This window comes from Thalassophryne amazonica, chromosome 17 (assembly GCF_902500255.1).
Source record: "Thalassophryne amazonica chromosome 17, fThaAma1.1, whole genome shotgun sequence".
NCBI lineage: Eukaryota > Metazoa > Chordata > Actinopteri > Batrachoidiformes > Batrachoididae > Thalassophryne > Thalassophryne amazonica.
In genome coordinates, this window is record NC_047119.1 from 58,997,342 (window position 1) to 59,018,861 (window position 21,520).

At 39.7% G+C, this 21,520-nt stretch overlaps 2 protein-coding genes across 3 annotated transcripts in view; both read left to right on the top strand.

Moving 5' to 3' along the window:
* Window positions 1-6,381, top strand: part of slc25a1b (slc25a1 solute carrier family 25 member 1b) — a 34,216-nt gene extending 27,835 nt beyond the window's left edge. The window contains exons 5-9 of the mRNA XM_034192344.1: window positions 1,471-1,555; window positions 3,115-3,219; window positions 3,302-3,417; window positions 3,491-3,564; window positions 4,484-6,381. Coding sequence (XP_034048235.1) covers window positions 1,471-1,555; window positions 3,115-3,219; window positions 3,302-3,417; window positions 3,491-3,564; window positions 4,484-4,598 — 495 coding nt within the window. The 3' untranslated portion in view covers window positions 4,599-6,381. The remainder of the gene's footprint in view (window positions 1-1,470; window positions 1,556-3,114; window positions 3,220-3,301; window positions 3,418-3,490; window positions 3,565-4,483) is intronic.
* Window positions 6,382-15,935: 9,554 nt separating this feature from the next.
* The window catches only part of pi4kaa (phosphatidylinositol 4-kinase, catalytic, alpha a), a 59,748-nt gene continuing 54,163 nt past the window's right edge, over window positions 15,936-21,520 (top strand). For both annotated transcript variants that reach the window (XM_034192338.1, XM_034192339.1), the window contains exons 1-4: window positions 15,936-16,113; window positions 18,750-18,866; window positions 18,986-19,079; window positions 20,395-20,483. In XM_034192338.1, coding sequence (XP_034048229.1) covers window positions 16,015-16,113; window positions 18,750-18,866; window positions 18,986-19,079; window positions 20,395-20,483 — 399 coding nt within the window. In that variant the 5' untranslated portion in view covers window positions 15,936-16,014. The remainder of the gene's footprint in view (window positions 16,114-18,749; window positions 18,867-18,985; window positions 19,080-20,394; window positions 20,484-21,520) is intronic.

A 21,520-nucleotide genomic window follows, 5' to 3' on the forward strand; every position in this document is an offset into this window, starting at 1 on the left:
AACTAGCTTTGAATACAGGATTGTTTACATTAATTGGCTTTCTCATTCAGCTTAAACCTAAAATGTTCCCACACCGGAACTGTGGAATGTGGCTTTGAAGCCAAGTCAGCTTCGACTTATTCTTACAACTATCATGAAAAGGATGATAAAGAATTGACAAAACTGTAGCTGTGGTTGTGTTATGATGTTTAAAAGCGGGGTGTTTACTGTTTTTACTCTGTAACTCCTTAATTATCAACTGAAGGTAGCACAGACAATACCTTTGTGGAATCTTTACTATAAGACCGAAAAAAGGGATGGGGGTGGGGTTATTATACATTTCAACATGATTGGACCATTTTTACATTTTTGACCAGGAAACATTATCATATATCACTGTAGAGGCCTTGACCTAATCTAGCCAGTTGCAAAATTTTGTTTTGCTCTCTGTAGTGACACCAGTTAGGTCAAAATTGGCTCTAACCCCATGGGCAGGCGACAGACATGTAATTTGAGCCACAGCTATTTCTAATTTTCCAGAATCCACTAACCATCCAGCCGGTGGCAGACACGTCTACGGGATATGACGTACATTTATCAGCCATACTTTTGTGACCACTGACAGGTTACATGAATAGTAAGTCCCTTCGGCTGCTCCATTGTTTTTCAGTCGGAGTCGCCACAGCAGATCTGATGTGGATTTGCATGTTGAGTTGGCACAAGTTTTACACCGGATGCCCTTCGTGATGCAGCTCCACATTACACGGAGAAACCGGCAGGAGTGGGGTTTGAATCAGGAACCTTCCGCACTGAAACCAAGCGCCGTAACCATTTGGCCACCACCCCTGACAGGTAACGTGAATAACATTGACTGACTTGATACAATGGCACCTGTCAGTGGGTAGGAAATATTAAGCAGCAAGTTAAGTTAGTCCTCGAAGGTGACTTGTTGGAAGTGGAAACAATGGGGAAGCATAAAGATCTGAGAGATTTTCACAAAGATCAAATTGTGATGTCCAAACCAGTGACCCAGTGACAGGGTTATGGATGGTCGTGGGTAGCGACGGCTGGCCCATGTGTTCCAATCCAACAAAAGGGTCTGCTGCTAGCATCTCTGTGTCAGATACCACAGCACACCTTCAGAGGTCGAGTGGAGTTCCTGAGTCGACCGGACAAGGCTGTTTTTGTGACAAAAAGGGGGCCTACGCAATATCGGGCAGGTGGTCACAGTGTTACGGCTGATAGGAATTGGCAGAAATAACACTACAAATTGTTGTGCTTTAATTGTAATCTTATGTATTTAGGCATTTAGGCATCTTGTTCAACTGTTTTTAAATGGTTCATTTTGTCTTGTGTTCTTTTACATAATAAATTTGTGTTATTATTATTATTGTGTGGACAATATGTCTGGTTAACTGATAGCTGTTCATTTTTAGGACTAGAGCCATCTGTTCTGACTTCAATATTCCACAGTGTTTCATCTCATTGTAGGTCAAATTCATCCATGATCAGACATCAGCAAATCCAAAGTACAAAGGGTTTTTCCATGGCGTGAGAGAGATTATTAGATCTCAAGGTAAGTTGGTTGTCACCGGTTGTTCTGTCTTCACCACATAATAATTTTGTCAGATAGGGAATGCTTCTTCAGGCTGTTGGTCATCTTACAGTCATCTATCAGTTTGTTATGAGATAACAAATTTTAAATGCTACTGACTCTAAGTAGTTAGGTCAGTTTTTAGTCCATCTGTCCATCCCCAAAAAGGTATGTGTTCTGAAATCAACTCCTTTCACACTTTGAGGAGGAATTTACTGAAACTTGGTACAAGTTCTTGTTATAGGTTGGTAATATACACACTCAACACTCGTTCACTCATCTTCAACCACTTTTCTGGGTTCGGGTCGCGGGGGCAACAGCTCCAGCAGGGGACCCCAGACTTCCCTTTCCCGTGTCACATTGACCACCTCTGACTGGTGGATCCCGAGGCGTTCCCAGGCCAGTGTGGAGATATAATCTCTCCACCTAGTCCTGGGTCTTCCCCGGGGTCTCCTCCCAGATGGACGTGCCTGGAACACGTACCTTGGGAGGCGTCCAGGAGGCATCCTTACCAGATGCCCGAACCACCTCAGCCGGCTCCTTTCATCTCGAAGGAGCAGCGACTCTACTCTGAGCTCCCCACGAATGATTGAACTTCTCACACTATCTCTAAGGGAGACACCAGCCACCCTCCTGAGGAAGCCCATTTTGACCGCTTGTACCTGCGATCTAGTTCTTTCGGTCCTGACCCAACACTCATGACCATAGGTGAGAGTAGGAATGAAGATTGACCAGTAGATCGAGAGCTTCGCATTTTGGGTCAGCTCCCTTTTTGTCACAACAGAACGGCAGAGCGAATGCAATACCGCCCCTGCTGCACCGATTCTCCGGCCAATCTCACGCTCCATTGTCCCCTCACTTGTGAACTGTACATTGATTATATGCATATTATACTGTTATTTGAATTGGAAACATTTCAGCAGAGTTATGGTACTTGATTAACAAACCTAGACTAGGGGTTGTGTGTTGGCGGTGTGAAATCAATTGCTCTCACCCTTTTTGGAGACATTTTGTGAAACTTGGTAAAACTTCTTGTTGCATTTTTGGATCAGTTGAGTTATAAGCATTTTAGCAGAGTTATGGCCTGTGAAAAGCTTATTGACAGTTTCATTACATTACATAATTATTATTACATCATATTATTTCCTTGATGTTGTACACAAAATATGTATTACTTATCTGTATATATTATCCAGAACTGCCTTACAATTATACACACATAACAAATAAGGTGTATCATACAAAATTCCTTTTCATTTCTGTTCTTCAGTGCAGAGTCAGAATCAGCAGGTTAACTTGCAGAAGTAATATATTATTCTATCATGTGTTTCATGAGCAAGAAATGTTTCTCTTGATTTAGGAAATAAATTCTTCACTAAAATGAGCTAATTTTACAGTTTTTGCTAGTGCAGCTGATGTGTGTTGACAAAACAAATGTCATCAGATACCTTGAAATGTCATCAGAATGTAACAAGCTCTTGTACTAAAGCAGCCAGCGGGGGATTTTGTGCACTCTTGTTCTTACACTAATGTGTCTCCAGGCCTGAAGGGGACATACCAAGGCTTAACGGCCACCGTGCTGAAACAAGGCTCCAATCAGGCCATTCGCTTCTATGTGATGACAACACTGAAGAACTCGTACAAAGGTGCGTGTGATTGGAACATCTCACAGAATCGCTATTACAGCAAAAGGATCATGACTCATTTTTATTTATTTAAAATACAAAGGTGACAACCCTAACAAAGCTATGAATCCTTTGGTTACTGGATTCTTTGGAGCAATTGCTGGAGCTGCCAGTGTGTTTGGGAACACTCCCCTGGACGTCATAAAGACCAGGATGCAGGTAAACTTTGGTTACGCAGAATCACACATTTTATTCTCAAGAAAAGTAAAGATGTTTGCATGTCACTCGACAGGGTCTCGAAGCTCACAAGTACAAAGGCACAGTGGATTGTGCAGTCAAGATCCTGAAATATGAGGGGCCATTGGCGTAAGTTAAAACTTTTTTTTTCTGGATGTGCCAAACTGTACATTATAGACAGATGTTTAATGCAAAGATTGATTCTTCTTGTTGCAAATAATTTAGTTACATCGGATTGCAATCAGACGGTGCCTTATCACAGGACAGATCGCACATGGCTGAGATTGACACATAGTGCCAACATCGTAGTCTCTGATCTTTTGTAATTCCACCCTCAAAAATGAGGGTATGGATCCACTCATGTTTATCAGTTTTGAAGTGGTGATGGAGCCATTGAATCCTGAATGTGCACATCGGGCACTGAGGGGCTAAGAACTCCTACGTCGTCACCACAGCAGAGTTGTCACACAGGCGGGCTGATGCTGGAGGAGAAAACTGTTCTGGTCATTGATAAAGTACAACTCTGTTAACAAGTTCCACATGAGATGAAGCAAAAAAAAAAAAAAAAAACCCACAACTTAAATCCTTCCAGCTTTACTTGATTGTTTTTTCAGAGAATTGTGTCACAGTTTCTGCAGTGCCCTCTGATGGTCTGAGTCTCACCAAATCAACCTTTATATGGATTCTGCCATCATTCAGTGTGTCACGGGAATGTGCAAGGGTTTTTTTTTAAATAATTTTTATATATAACATAATTTTTATATTGAGAAGCCTGATTTACTTTTATTTAATTTGAAATGGAATAAATTCAAATGTATGAAATACCAAGGAGCTGAATATTTTTACAAGGCACCGTATTTGTCACTTCTCAGCTCAGTCATGACTGAGGAATCCCCTAAAAAAGGGTCTTTAATGATTTGAGAGAACTGGGGTTGGAGTAGGATGTATGCAGTTCAACTTGTAGGATGGAGGTGGACCATTAAGAGGCAGAGATAGTGAGTAATGTTTATGGCTCTGAAGTAACATTTCCTCTTTTTGTCGCGTTCAGCTTCTACAAAGGCACCGTACCTCGACTGGGCCGAGTATGCCTGGATGTGGCGATCGTCTTTGTCATCTATGAGGAAGTTGTGAAGCTTCTGAACTTGGTTTGGAAGACGGACTGAAGCGGACACCCTCCTGCGCTCTGCAAGCGGGGACATTAGGACGAACTGCGCACATTGCTAACCACGTCAGGTCTCCTTAAACGCTGCTTGCAGGTTCTAATGTCTACCTCTAAGTGACGACGTTGGCCTGGCATTGATTTTATTTGCAGCAGATATTGCAAGTTGAAGCCTAATCTGCATAAAGAATGTGATAGTGCCCCCTGAGCTCATACCTCCGCCAACACATCACATGTAACTATTAGAGATGTATTTTAGCACAAATACACAAAAACTGTTCAAGAGAATATTTTTATTTACTTTTTAATTTGGTGAAAGGGTGGGGTGAGGGCCTTTCTTTTACACTGAGGGAACATTTTCCTGAATTATGAGATACTAGTGCTCGTAGTAAGCATGTAGAAAAGTGGGAGCTTTGCCGATCTTTGTTGAAGCTGGCGTGTGAGAACCTGAGAACATTCCGCCTTGTGATCATGAAGCAAGAAGCGCCTGTGGGTCGCATATCTGTCGGACTGTTTGTTTATTATTTATTTTTATTTTTTTTCGTCTCTCCCTGTGAACGGGTTAGAGATAGGCATCTGTTTAAGGCAGAGAGTGACTCATCCTTGTTGACGATCTTTGTCGAAGCTGGCGCTGAGAGCGTTCCGCCTTGTGATCATAAAGCAAGAAGTGTCTGTCTGTGGCTCGCATATCTCTCATACTGTTTGTGTATTATTTATTGCTTTATTTTTTTCTGTCTCAACCGTGAACACGTTTAGAGATAGGCATCTGTTTAAGGCAGAGAGTGATCTTTGCCGAAGCTGGCGGGTGAAAACGTTCTGTCTTGTGCCAATAATAATGATGATGAATTCAAAATAAAAGTTTTGAAAATTAATCCCAAAACTTTTCATGATGAAGGATGCACATCATTGTGCCATATCCGAAAGCTGAGATTGATCCGACAAACAGTCTGAGAGATATGCGAGCCAAATACACACATACAGATATTTCTTGATATTAGCACACTGCATAACTCTGATTCACCCCCGTTGCCCATAAAGAATTGTGCATCTTGAAGAACTCAGGAAAATGCTGAAAAATTCCCTCTCAGTGGTAAAGAAAGTGTGTGTGTGTGGGGGGGAATCCTGGATTCAAACCCCTTAACTGGATTCACTCCAAAAGTTCACAAATTCTCCCTTGTCTCATCCCCCACTCTTTCACCAAGTTTAAAGGAAATCAGTTTTGCAGTTTTTGCATAATCCCACTAACAGTCGGAACAACAGCACTGAACTCATTACCTCTTTGGCGGAGGTAGTGAATTACTCTATTCTGTGTCATTCTAAATGTGGGAAATTCCCTAAGAGGGAATTGATATTTGGACGAAAACACGTGGTGACTTACCAACAGTACTTTAAAGATCATTTAAGATCAAACCAATACTTCCCCCAAAGCAATATGTTTAAAACACAGTGCAAAAGAACTTGTACTTGAAAATATGAAAGATTCAAATAATCATAAACTCATTTTTATATGCACATTTTTAGATTTGTTTAGCCCAAGAACTACCTAATATACACTCTCTGAATAATTTACACTTAACTGTGACATGTTGCAGCCGCTTCAGGTATATTAAGACGTAGATACCTGATATCAGGTTGGCCGTATTAACCATGATTGCATGATGCAGATTCATCGGTTTTCTTGCATATATACTTTTTAGTTTATTTAGAAATACTAAGGTGGTGCAAAGTTATTCACATGAAAGTTGCGTGGCGGCTTTAAATTGATGTACTCACTGCAGTCGAGCTTTGAAAAGTGCCTCTGTGTCATGTGGCTCACTTTGGGTATTTCATTTAATGGTGCGTTTACTTAGTCACCAGTTTCTTTTGCCTTGTTGCATTTTGCTGGAGGTTAACACAGTACATCTGGTATGAATCTGCATGTCTTACGCCAGTTGTCTTTCCTGATGCAACTTGAATCGGGGACCTTGTTTTTTGAAGGTAAGGGTCCAAATCACCTCGCTGCCTTTACTCACTAATTGCACAGAGTGAATCATTCCAGGCAGTTTTTTTTTTTCCAAGTCGTTCATATCTTTGGTTCTTCTAAACTGTTAAAGATACTCTTCATTTAAAAAAACAACAAAAAAAAAACAGTTGTTTCCCCTTATGGTTATTTTTGTTATGTGGTAGCAAGCAAAGGTTTGATTATTGGGGTTTCACAGGCTTTAAATTTCTTATGACATATAAAAATTAAATAAATATTGGGCTTTTCGGCATTTAAGTCTCCCCTTTTAAATTTGGTGAAAGTATGTCTTTACAATATAACATAAACAAAAAAATAATTGCCCAAACAATGGAGTACATAGGCAGCACCGCCAACCGTCCCACATTGGGTGGGACAGTCCCGGTATTTACCCCCGTGTCCCACGTCTCACATGAGTGTGTGCGGGACGCCCATTAGTCCCGCATTTTTGTGGGTCCCGGCACGCCCCTGGACCTCTCTAGTTGCGTTTCGCACCCTTGGCGCTCGCGGTCACACACAGGTGTCCCACATTAGTAAATTCAAATGTTGGCAGGTATGCATAGTTATGGGCAACCTTTATTTTAGTGCGACTAAATCATCACTTTACAGCCAGTTTTTTTTTTTTTTTTTTTTGTACACACTGGAGATGAATAAATGAACATTGTCAAGTCACTGACCATGTCTTGGGACTTTATTTACATTACGGGTCACCAAGCCTGCTCCTGGAGATCACCTGCTTTACATGTTTTCCAACTCTTCCCACTCCACTCACTGCTAATTAACTCAGTCAGGTGAGCTCGGCCAATCAAGAGCTAGGAAGCACCAGACCTGACCAATCAGCTGTGGTTCTGGCAGGTCAACATGGAAAGCGTGCAGGGCAGGTGATCTCCCTGCACCCTTGATGTACATCTTTCATTAAGAAAAAATAGGCTCATACTTAATGGTAAATCTATCTGGAGTGAGCAGTTCTCAAAAACAGAGTGGCCCATGCAAGGAGAGTAGTGCAGGATGCCACCAAGACACCCATGACAGACTGTGCATAGTGCAACTTTTGTCTTCATGGTGGAGTGCAATAAGGAAGGATTTTCTTTAAAGAAGACAGAAGTTTCATCTACAGTTTAGTTCACGAGACTTAAACCGAGATTTGATCTGTTTTCTTGTGACAAAGTACTCCTGTGCTCCACTCCCTCTGTAGCTGTGATTGGTGAAACAACACTCAAAAGTTGCATGATGTGCAGTCACTCCAGTCACAATCATACAAGCCTATCGCTCCTTTAGAGTTGTCGGTGTGCTTTGGTGGCTTCCCTCAGTAGTCTCTTCTTTCATAATCCTGCAGGTTTTGAGATCTGCCTACATCAGACAGATTTACCACATTGTTGTTTCCATTTCTTAATAAAAGATGTAAATCAGTTCTGAAATATTCTGTGACTTGGAAATATTCATATGTTAATTTTTATTTGCAATTTATTTAATTTATATAGCACCAAATCACAACAAAGCTGCCTCAAGGCATTTCACGCAAGTAAAATGCACACAGGCGACAGTGGTAAGGAAAAACTCCCTCTGATTATATTCAGGAAGAGACCTCAAGCAGACCAGGCTGAAAGGGGTGACCCACTACTTAGGCCATTCTAACAGTTACAAGGTTTCGCAAAATTTTAAAAGCTGAAGAAACAGAAAACAGGAAATCAAACAACATAATATAAAGAAGGTGAGAAGTCCACGCAGGCCTTAGTACCACAGGCAGGGGTCGTCCGGCATTCTTCACGCCGTCAGTGGGCCTGTTCCCATGATGGGGTGACTTTCACGCAGACTGCAGCATGCAGCACCTGCTTCAGGCCTGGTATCTCGTGATCAGTCTGGCCCCTTGTGGTTTGGACCTGTCAATCCTCCAATCCTATGTGACGTCATCCATACCTCAAACAGAGAGAAAAAGAGTATAATCAGTTGGCCAGAAAAAACTACACCCAAGGTATAATTCATCAGCAGTAAAACAAGAAAACACAGAAATTACTAAAGTGATCACTGGCCGCTAGCCCTAAGCTTCACTAACAGACTGGGGACAATATATTTATGCCCAGTCTTGTGTAAAGCAAAATGGCTGTAAAAGTAATGAGTTACTTATTGTCAGTGTTGGGAAAGTAACTTGAAAAGTTACTCCATTAGTTACTTTATACCGATATATTTTACAGCTACTTCATTAGCAGCTGCAGACAACTTGTCGGCAGCTGCTGAATATATTTAATAAAGTAACTCATAATCTAACTTGGTTATTTTTAAGATTTAGTACTTAGAAAAGTTACTTTGCTGATTAGTAACTTTGCTGATTGCTCAATCTTAAGCGTAACCAAATTAGATAACTAATTACCTTATTAGTTACATTACTTATTAGTTGCAAGTTTTTGGCAGTTGCAAGTTTTTGTCAGATTCTAATAAAGTAATTACATAATGCTGCTTTTAGCTTTGATATTTTAATTTCATTGATAACATGTTGCAGATATGTTTTTGAGTTTAAAGTGAGATGATTTAAGAATTTTTTTTCTGTGGAGAAGCTTCAATTATTTATGACCTTAAAAAAAGAAAATGCTTCTAATCTCAAGGATTCACATACTTTGTGCATACCGCTACACACTGTGGTGTCTTCTGCAGTACTTTGCCCCACATTCCTCTGGTGAAGGGAGCAGGTTTCTTTTTTCTCAACTAAAATCTGAGTTTCTGGTGAAGAACAGAGGAGCTCGGTTTGCTGCATCACAGATATGATAAAATAGCACTGGGGAGTATATATGATAGTTGTTTTTTTCTGGCACCCCCCTCCGCCCCCCCCCCCCCCAAAAAAAAAATTGTGACTACTGTATAAACCTGCCTGCTTACAAAATGTCATCAGTGCCTTTAATCTCATTCCACAGTGAATTGTCTAATTGTTTTATTAGATTTTTTTTTAACTTTTATTGAGAACATATTAATTGCTTTTATCTTTTATTAACTGAAAATTGTGACAAGAATATATAAGTGTGTCCATAATTATTTGGGGCAATATTAAGCTTTAAACTGTGAAATATTTGAGTAGAGAAGGGGGTGGGGGGGGACAAAACAAAAAGGAACATGCGCTCAAAGTGCAGCCTTCCAGTGTTTTGCCCCGTTTACAACGGACTGAGACCAACGTATATAAGACCTATAAGATTATGACATTCTGTCAACTCTCACAACTCTTAGCTTGTTTCTGTTGTGATCTGTTACTTGCGTTTACACCAAGCTTGCATTGCGAGTGAAAAATATGTTAATATCCGTGATCATTGATGCAACCCCATGCAGAGTCTATTGAGAGTCTTACGACCCACAGGATCAAGCTGAGAGTTAGCTGAGACATGAGAGTTTAGCAAGACTGATTATAAGACCCATGTATCTGTTAACTGGCCACACAACTTGTGCGAGTGTTTTAAACAGTTCATTTCACTCGCACACCTGTTGGAGACTGATGGGGGGTGATAGTGACCAAGAGGGATCTCTTTTCCGAACCGATTGTGACCAGCCTGCAACCGCAGTGGGAGTTGCTGATGGTGACGGCGAGTACAGACCATTTTTCTATCGCGACTTGGTTATAGACTCGGTGACAATGGTGCGTTAGTTTAGTGGTATCTGGTGAACAGTGTAGAAACTGCAGCACTTTTTGCATGTGGTTCCCCATTTCTAAGGGTCCAACGGTAACTTTTTAAATATTTAGCTGCAAATGCTTTGATCGTGTTGATCACCTGTCTGGATCCTGCAGGAGGTGGCGTTTGTCTGTTGTGATTCTTGTCCAGTCTCCAGAGTTTGGTCGCTTTTGCAGTAATCTCCTTTTGGCTGCATGTGAGCATCTAACCTTCCAGAATTAACCATGCCAGTTTTGTCAGCAGTCAGATCTTGGACAAGGGGAACCAGTACTTTTGGCAGCTGCACACGCTCATATCAGCACTCGACATCCTTCCACGTTGTTTCACAGAGGTGGTGTACACTTTTACAGCACTTCCTTCCTTTCACCACAGTCTGTCCTTTTTTTTTTTGTTTTTAAGTTTACATCTTGAGGTAAACCACCTGCAGTTACTACTGAAGTCTACTCTTGCGTGTTGACTTTGACTCGGATACGCATACCTCTCGTGGGTATTCTTGATCTGACTGACTGTTCTTCACTATAGGGAAAGGATTATCTTGTCACTCACCACACTTGTTACTTGTGGCCTTCCAGGCAAAACTATTTGTTGTTACCATGAATTAGTGACAGCAAACTGGAAGCACTGTTTTAGTCCGTGGGCCATGCAGGTTTTCGGTACCACTTAAGGTGATGAAACAACACATAGAGTCCAGCCTTAGCGTACTATGGCCTATACTAAAATGTAGAATAGCCATCCCAGGGTGGCAGCTGCAGCCAGGTAGGTGTCAATGAAGAATTACACAGAAGTCAAAATGTAAAAATGCTCTAATAATCTTGAAAAGTACACCACATTATTTGTCTGATCATAAAGATTCCAAAAAGGTATAGTTTGGACCGTCTATGACTGAATGTTATGGAATTTTGGGGTAAAAACAGCAAAAATGGTGACAAAGGTCAGTTTCAGTTTGTACAGGGGTCAAAAGTTAAATTATCCATTTATTAATCATTTTATTTTAACCAATAATTTGCATAATTTTTTACTGAAATTGGAGCAACTTTAACTTTTAACCCCTGTACAAACTGAAATTGACCTTTTGTCACCATTTTTGCTGTTTTTACCCCATAACTCCAGAACATTCAGTCATAGATAGTCCAAACTATACTTTATGGAATCATTGTGATCAGGTAAATAATGTGGTATAGTTTTCAACATGAATGGAGCATTTTTACATTTTGACCTCTTTGTAATTCTTCATTGATCCCTACCTGGCTACAGCTGCCACCCTGGGATGGCTGTACTACATTTTTGTATAGACCATGGTACACTGAGGCTGGATTGTCTCTGGCGCCTCCACTGGCACTGAGAGGGCGCCAGTGAACCTCAGTCTGTGGTTCACCTCCACCTTAAAGACACTAACCACACGTTTGAGGACAAGGAAGTTAAAATATTAGCCAGAGAGAAGAAATAGTTTGAGAGAGGGGTCAAGGAGGCATTCTGTGTGAAACATTTGATACCCAGCCTTAACCAGGGAGGGGGTCTGAGACACACTTTATCCCCTGTTTACAATGGGGTACACAGGTCAAAGGAGTTTCAGTCTTTTGTTCATGGTAATGAGTCATTCATGTCATCAAGGGAGCCATCAGAAAGGCATCCATCCCATCATTAGAGGGACAGCTGTCCTGCCATTAGGTGTGCTAACTATAGCACAATAGTTGCTAATTAGAGCTATTGTTTAGTCACTAGCCTATAGCAGTCTGCCTCTCAGTAGGAGGGGTCTGGTTAGGTTTAAAACTCCAGCTTTTGTTGGCTTCTGTTTTATTCTACTCTACAAGAGTCAGACAAAAGTCAGACTTCCAGAGCAAGAATTTTAGCTGAGGAAGCTTCTGCGATTTGAAGCAAAACGTCCTTGCGTCAAGCAACCCAGTCCAGTCGAAGATTCAAGCTTCTCTACTGTGGAAACCACCTGGACAACTGAGAGCCTACACAGAAACTTCCCTTTCTTAACTTCTCCACTGGGAACTGAAAAACTCCACTTTTCGTGACTGCTTTGATGATTGTAGCTGAAACAAAACAGTACACGATCTTTCCATATGAAGTGATGCTGTGTTTGTGTTGCGCAGTGGCAGGCTGTCCCCTGAAGTGGTCAAATACCGCAATATCATGAAGGGGTTAAATGAGACTGCGCAGCCCCATTCAATATTAATAGCTACCAGTAGTGTAGTTGGTGCCTTCGATCTATATGATTGTATTGTGTATGTTATTGAATAAAGACTGGATCTGACTGTTTATATTGTCTTGCTTATTGCAACCTGCATGTACAATTTGGGTTATAAATGACTACAGAGATTACAGCTACATCACTATTGTGAACATTGTTTTTGTTTCAATAGAAATGTGCGCCATCTGTGCATGCCTCACATTTCATGTCATCAAACTCTGAAATTTGGTACACTTACTGGAGACAGTTCTCAAATTATTTGAAACAAGTTTCACGTCTGTGTCTAAAGTAGTGATTGCCAAAACAGGCATTAAGAAACATGTTTGTTTATTTCGCTAGATGGCAGTGTAATTTTAAAGAATTCAAAGCACAATGCACTTCAGTTTCCTTGGAACCATTTCTTTGAATAGACATGGGCACCTTGTGGACTCAGAAAAACATCAAATGCTTCATGAGACCTTGTTTGGCCATCACTAATGTCCTGTAATCTATAGTGCCAACAATTGGCAAACAGGCAGTTTTTGAACCATAACCCAGATTTTTAATATTGGTACCACTGGATTCCTTGGATCAAGTGGATTTTATGGAAAAGCTTGAAGATTTTTTCACAGGCCAAACATGTTTCTTATCTAAAAAACAAAAACAAACAAACAAAAAGGCACAGTTGATCTTCAGACCAAGCCTTACAATTCTATGTAGAGCTGTGTTCAAAATAATGGCAGTGTAATTGAAAAACTCAGTAAGGCTTTTCTTTCCATACACATGAATGCAATGATGACACATTCCATTCCAAATGAAAACACAAAGAAAAATTGATAAAATTCATTATTACTTTACAGAAAGTGAAGAAAAAGGAATATTAAGTTCTTCAAGGAAAAAAAAAGTGCATTTTTCTTTCTGTGACCCTTACTGCACCCTTACAGGTGGCACTTATTTAAAGATGAAGGCAACAAATGTACATGCTGGTTGTTCTGCATTTCTCTCTGAAAATCTGAGTAAAATGGGTCGTTCCAGACATGTTCAGAAGAACAGCATACTTTGATTAAAAAGTTGATTGGAGAGGAGAAAACATGAAGAAATGCAGAAAATGATTGGCTGCTCAAAATGATCTCAAATGCTTTAAAATGGCAACAAAACCAGAAAGACATGGGAGAAAATGGAAAACCACCCTTCAAATGGATCGAAGAAAAGCCAGAATGACAAAGACTCGGCAAAGATCAGCTCCAGGGTGATCAAAGAAGGTCGAGTTACCTGTGATACTGTAACAATTAAAAGACATCTATGTGAAGCCAAGTTATGGGCAAGATCCCCCAGAAAGTCCCATTGTTGGAAAAAATGGCACGCTGAAGAGGTTACAGTTTGCCAAACAACACACTGACTGGCCAAAATTGAAATTGTGCAACATTTGTGGTCTGATGGGGAAAAAAGATTGTTCATTTGGGTCTAGGGCCCATAGATGGTTTGTCAGAAGAACCTCAAAGACTGAATTCAGTCCACAGTACACTGTGAAGACTGAAGCATGGCGGAGCATGTATCATGATATGGAGATGTTTCCCATACTATGGTATTGGGCTGATTTATCATATACGGGGTTCATGGATCAGTTTGAATACATCAGAATACTTGAAGAGGTCATGTTGCCTTATGCTGAAGAGGAAATGCCCTTGAAATGGGTGTTTCAACAAGACAACAACCCCGAACACACCAGCAAGTGAGCAGCAGCTTGTTTCCAGACCAACAAAATTAACATTATGGAGTGGCCAGCCCAATCCCTGGACCTTAATCCAATAGGAAATTTGTGGGATGACTTTAAAAATGTTGTTTTTGAGGCAAAACCAAGAAATGCAGAGGAATTGTGGAACGTAGTCCAATTGTCCGGTGCTGGAGTACCTGTTCACAGGTGTCAGAAGTTGGTTGACTCCATGTCACAGATGTAAAGCAGTTTTCAGAAACAGTGGTTATACAACTAAATATTAGTTCAGTGATTCACAGAAAAGATAAATCTTCAAGCATTTTTCAATTTATACTGTAAATGTTTGAGTATGTAAACACAAATGTAGACACTGCTATCTTTATTTTTTGAATAGTCCATTCATTTTTCTTAACTTTATGTAAAGTAACATCAAATTTGATACATTTTTCTTCATGTCTTGATTTGGAATAGAACGTGCAGTGTTCCCAATGCATTTGCATGTATGGAAATAAAAGATATTTTAAGGATTTTGAATTTAGCTCAGCTTTTTAAACACACTGCTATTATTTTGAACACAACTGTAGGTGGCTGTTTAATTTTTCAAAGCTTCATCCATCTCAGCCAATTGAAATTGTGGCAAAGCCACCAAATAGCAAGTGAAAACGTAGGCATTCTCGGTTGCTGGTTATTCACACATTCATGAGATATGATACAACTTTGTACATTTATGGTATTGGCAAAAAGTCAGCATGGAAATTTGCAAATGGTGAATCAACTATTGAAATCTGTCTGAATGCATTTCTGCTCCCAAATCAGGCAAACAGTCATCAAGAATCTTGGGAGCAAGGATGACCATTATGTTTGGTGGTAAGAACACCAATTCACTTTGTAAATCTTTGGCTATTTGTAAATCCCGGTGCAGATTAAATGTGTCTGACAAATGGAGTGTGGATGGCCTGATTTACGGAAGACAGATGGATTTTACATTCAGTGTGGAGAAGCGAGGTCTGATGGTGACGTACAAAGTGCAGATTGGCTGAAATGACATAATCCAAGATGGCAAAATAACTAGTCAGTATTAATGTTTTATTATTATATTATTATTATTTTCCCTGTTCATTTCATTACCTCAAGTGTCAAAGGACCACAATGTAAGTAAGTGTTCTATCACTTTCTTGTGTTATCCTTGTGTATTTTAATGTACATGTATACAATGTATAGTTGAATTTTACTAAATAAAATCAATCACCATGGGGCTGCAATGCTGCCACGCCCAACACTACTTCACTCTGCTGGAGTTGGCAATACTACTTTGTAATTGTAATTACAGTTAAAATATGGTTATTTAGACTCCTGGATCCCAAAAACATGGGATAATTCACCAAAATTACTTTTCTAGGGATTTTCGTACTTTTGTGTCCATGTTGGTCCACCATCTTGGATTTCACAATTACGTAATTGCTTCATTATAGTTTAAATGCTAGTTGGATCCAAAAATAAATAAGTAAATAATAATTTTAATGCTTTTCATAAACCAATGATAACAATCCAACAATGCACATAAAAAATAACTAAAACTGATAAAAAACTTTAATTAAAAAGATACACATAAACCCCAAACTAGACCCTTGTACAACGGTAAGTAAGTCCCTTCGGCTGCTCCGTTGTTTTCACTCGGCGTCGACACAGCAGATAAAAGTTGTATATGCACTTTTAATACTTTAATTATGTGTTTAATCATGAGGCGACCACAGCCAGGACGGCAGTCAGTAATGACCTTTACAGTATTTTGGACGCTGTGCTTGCCGTAGTTGTCAGTGCGACTTTCTCAGGATGTTGCTGCCGTTTTTTATGTAGCACAGCATTTCGGCTTCTCTAAACATGTCTTTTAATGGAGGAGGAACCAGGGGATTTTACTTTAACACCGTTTTATCTTTGGCACGGTCGTTGGCAGCTCACCGGCACGCACCCATAGAAAAGGTGACTGTAATTCTGTGGTTGTACCTGACGCTAATGGCATTAGCCGGCTAGCTTTAATCTCTGTCAGATCTATTTGACGTAAACAAAAACGACCTTAACTTGATTATATTTCATTTTTGCAGCGTTTTATTGGGTGCAGTGTTTATGCTCGTATATTTGAGTTCAGGTGTGCTAAATTGTGACTTGTCTAAGCATGACACGGTTACAGTTAGCTGCTACTGGCTAGTGCTGGATAATGTTAACATTTTTTTTAACTTAAATATATGTTACTTGTCTGTATGTGTTTATCAATAGATTTTAAACTAGATGTACTGCAGACTCCAAAAAAAAGTGTAATCTGTGTCCCCATCTCATGTAGCGTGTTATTAATATGTAAAATGAGTTTTAACAGTGACCTACTTTGTTGCATCACAGTGGGATTACATCCAACTTTGTCCAACATTGTGGACAAAATGTGTCTGATTTGAAAGTCATACCTGGAACAGTTGAATTATTGCAGCAGCTAGGGTTGTGAGGAACAGGGCTGAACCCAACCCATTTCAATGATCCTCTTCCATTGGGCGGGGACAATAGCATATGAATGTGACAGTTGGGTTTTATTATGCACGTGACATACCATAAGCACTTGAGCACTGCAATGACACAAGAGTCATGTTCTTGTGGTGTAGACTTTCAGCCTCAAGTCCGGGACCTGACAATGATGCTGCGCTTCACTGCATCCACCACACCATGGAACCAATGCACATCTTGAATTGCAGTCATAAACATCGACAACGATCCATCCCTGCCTAGTGAAAGTAACTCATATGTGCTGCAGCCAGGTGAAATGTGGGCCAAATCAACATGCAGATCACCTATGGCGACTACAGGTGAAAGAAGGAACAAGCTGAAGGGCCTTACTTTGTCGTTGTATTGCTCTAAGTATTAATATTAATACAAATGTTGTGACAGAAACTCTCGTTTCACATAGTAAATAAATCATCAGACTGAGTATTCTGTGTGAGGGGAAAAAAAAAAAATATATATATATATATATATATATATATATATATATATATATATATATGCATGCATGTCTGAGGTTCTGGTCCCTTGCCCCTCTTTATACCAGTAAAAGTCCTTAAGCCACACAAGTTTTTGGCACCACCTGAGGTGTCAAAACAACATTTAGACTCCAGTTCCAGTATGCTATGTTTTTCACAAAAATGTATGACCATCTCAGAGTTGTAGTTACTGTATACCCGCTTTGGGTTCAATTGAGGATAACGCAGGGACCAGAATATAAGAAGGCCCTAATCGTGTTTATAAGTATGCCGCCATATTTGGCTGATCACAAGGATTCCAAAAAGTTCTAGTTTGTACTATCTATGGACTAAAGTTATTGAGTTATGGGATTAAAAATCGCAAATAAATAAATAAATAATAAAGTGAAAAACAATTTCAGTTTGTTGAGGAGTCTAAGTTAAATTTGTCGAAATTTAGTTTAGAAATAAAGAAAGAACAATTTATTACTGGTTGAGCTCATTGGATTAGTCACCACCTCAAAGTAAAGTGCAAACAAGGTGAACTCCAACCTCTGGTGAACTCCCACTATGCTTAACAAATGGTGTTAACTAATTTATGAGCACATGTGGCTGAAATTAGCTCGATATAAGCTTCTTATTTATTTGTTTGTTACTGCTTATCAATTATAGACTTTTTGCTTTTTTTTTTGTTCTGGTGTTATTTTTTTCTGCATCAGAGCAGCCTAGATTTCTCATTATTTCCATCACTGTCTCTTTAGGCTTCATCAGCTTTATAAGTTTGCTCCGACCTGATCCAGGCACGTATGCCTTAGTGACCTCTGTGTGTGCCTAAATGAATTTATCCCTCTTAATGTGAACCTCAATGGAATTTTGCTCATTAATGCCAAATGAAAGTGGTTTGGCTTCATAACTGAAAAACATTTAAGCTGACAAAGTCATTATCTCTAATGGAACTAGACAAGCATTATGTCAGCAAACAAATTCAGCATTGTACTTTTCAAAGAGGATACCAAATTCTAAAGGATTGAATTGTAAAGTTTAAAGACACAGCCTAAACCAGAGTGAAGGTGTGTCGAGATGTGTTTATCCACCAGGATTGCTAATTATGAACCCCCTTTGGCTGTCTGTCCATGACACTTGTAAGCAATTTAACTAGTTCATGGATTTCAATGAAGCATCAGACAGTGGTAAAATTGTAAAAGGACTGCATTTATAAAGTAATAATAAGACTTTATCCATCCATCCATTTTCTTTACTGGCTTACTCTAATTAACCTATCCCAGCAGTCACAGGGTGTGAGGTGGGGTATCCCATGGACAGGACACCAGTCTGTCTCAGGGCAGTAAGACTTTATTTATCTATTTAAATGCATCTTAATTGTCAACTGGGCTCTTCAGTACAGAGGTTGACCATTTCAGATATTTTATCACAAGAGATTTACTCCAACTGATAATGTAATACATTCATGTAAGTGGTGTGACTCATTTTGTGAGCTTGATTCTACATCTGATTTTTCTTGGGTCTCTGAATGCTTAGTTTAACATCCTCACTGCACCCACTGGGTGCATTGATAAGTGAAGCTGAATTAATCTGCATGATATCTTTATGTAGGTGCAGAAATTACAATGCATGTGCCCGGTGGACTTCAGAGGCATCTTCCACCTGGATGAGAGGAGGAGGGACGCTGTTGTTGCATTGGGTATCTTTCTTGTTGAGTCAGACCTGCAGGTAAATGTTAGTTGTCTTCTTTGTGATTGTGTATACAGTGAATGTAGCTCATGTTGGTCTCCCATTACCTACTGTAGCAGTTGTCTTTGCTAACATGCAACAAAATATTTGTGTGGCAGCACAAAGAGTCTATCGTCCCCTACCTTCTGGGCTTACTTAAAGGGCTTCATAAAGTACAATGGATTGAAGAAAGCTCAGAGCGCAAAGGAAAAGGTAAATCTAATTTGATTCTATTACAATTTTATGAAACTAGGGCTGGGTATTGTTCAAATATTTTTGACATAGTGCCAATGCTGATACATTGACTTCAATATGGATACTTTTTGATACAAATATATATTTTTAATCTATTTTAAATGAAAAATTATATGACTGTACAAATCTTTGTTTTATTTGTAAGCTCTGTGGCACCTTCAGAATAGCTTCAAAACATAAAGCATAAATTCTCCATTTTTGCAGCACAGTGGTTTGGTGGTTAGCACTGTTGCCTCTCAGCAAGAAGGTCACGGTTCGATTCCCACCTGTGGCCTTTCTTTGTGGAGTTTGCATGTTCTGCCCGTGTTTGCGTGGGTTTCCTCCGGGTAATCCAGTTTCCTCCTGCATTTAAAGACATGCAAGTTAGGTGAATTGGAAACTTTATAATTGTCCAGGTCTCCCTTGCAAAAGAGATCATGATCTCAATGGGGTAACCTGGTTAAATAAAGGTTACATTAAAAATTTAAGCCCTTATGTTTCAGAACTTTGCCATTTTTTCCACTCAGTTTAAACATAAAATGATTTATTTACGACAAGTTCAACATGTAATATAATATAAATGAATAACATGGGTAAACTCACCATCAGACTAAGAACTATGATTGCTGGACCTCATGAACCACTGCATTGTTAATTTAATTGTCAAATCACAGCATGTCATCTGAAAGGTGTTTCACATGGGTCTGACCTTAAAGTAGTAAGGAAAAACTCCCTCTGTGTTTTTTGATTGTTGGAAGAAACCTCAAGCAGATTAGACTAACAGGGGTGAGCATCTGGTTTGACCATACTACCAAATATATATCAACTAAAGTCTATCAGATGAATGTCCAACATCCTAGACAAAGATGATGGAACTAAGCATCCAAGTACTTATCAGTTACAGTAGTCATAGCGACCAGTTTGTCCAACTAAGAAGCGGTAAAGCTCTAGGGCCCACAAAGAGTGTTAGAGTTGGAAAAACAGCACACACTTGAGCCAGTTTTCTGGGTATAATGTTTTTCTTTCATGTATCTGTGACGTGTTTGTAATGTTTTATTAACCAGTCAGTTACTGGCAATCATTGTTCATGGTATTACATTCTTGTATGCCTGTACTGGCTTGCGGAAGGTGAGATTTCTCTTTATATATATATATATATATATATATATAAATATTCTCAATAGTATTGGAGAATTTCCAATGGTATCACAAAAGTTTTGAAATTCAATCAGGACCCAGCCCGATACTCTCAGGTGTTTTTGTGTTTTAAGTTATGGTTGTCTTTGTTTTGCAGAGAGCCTTCCTGTTGCAGAGAACTTCAGCTTTTGTCTTGTAACGCTGCTGTCAGATGTTGCCCACCGCGATGAGACCTTACGAGGACAGGTGCGTGTGTTTGTTGATGTGAAGACTCATTGCAAGCCTGTGGTTTTCACCAAACTGTGACTAAGTTTAATCTCAACCATCCAGCCATTGATATCCTTTCACTGAGCCCATTAAGACCCTCTCTCTGCAAACCTACATTGGGTGAAAAAGTGCACCCTGAACAATCTGTGTCCAGGTTAACGCATCCAGAGAGAAATTTCACTCCCATATTCACACCTAAAGTCAGTTTAGAGTCATCTGTTAGTAATATCAATTCTTACATTATATTGGCCTTGAGTTGAGAAGATGTTCTGTCTGTTTGTGACTTGTGAAGTGAGGTTTAAAGCTTTAAACCTTTGTTTGCTTGCTCGGGGCAGGAACAGTCCTCTGCTGTGGCTCTGTGTGCTGTTTATTTTAGCACATCAGAGGTCATTGTCAGTCTGATTAAACAGCGTTGCTGCGGGTGATTCAGCTGAGTCATTGTCAGATTTGGCTGAGTATGAATTTTTGATGATTTGCAAAAGTAATTTCCTCACTTCTGAAGAAACTGCTTTGAATGCTGTGGGGCTGTGTAGTTGCATTTGTGTTGGCTTTTCTATATTTCTGTAAAAATGGACACGTGATGTTTGCGTTTGCTCATTTCATAATTCAGTCACTGCATGTTTGAAGTTACCAAATGTTGGTCACTTGTTAAAATGTAATGAAGCTGTTCAGCAGTGTTTGTTCTCTGTGCCTTATGTACATAGGTCTCATTTCCATGTACTCTGGTTGGAGCGTGATTTTATGATCAACTTGACTAACTTGCAGTTGATTTGAAACTGGGAAAAAAAAATTTAATTTCCGAACGATCCCTTTACTTTGCTGTTGTAGTCTCAGTTCTAAGTGCTCTAAATCAGCTGTGTGTAGCAGGTAGAGATACAAAATGTGCAGATTCGGGACCCCTGAAGTCTGTAATTGGAAGCGCATACATCAAAATGACCTGGTTTTCACTTCCAGGCTCCGTCAGAATTAGGCTCCTGGGTGCCCTCATCTACAATAAGGACATGGCTATTATTTCC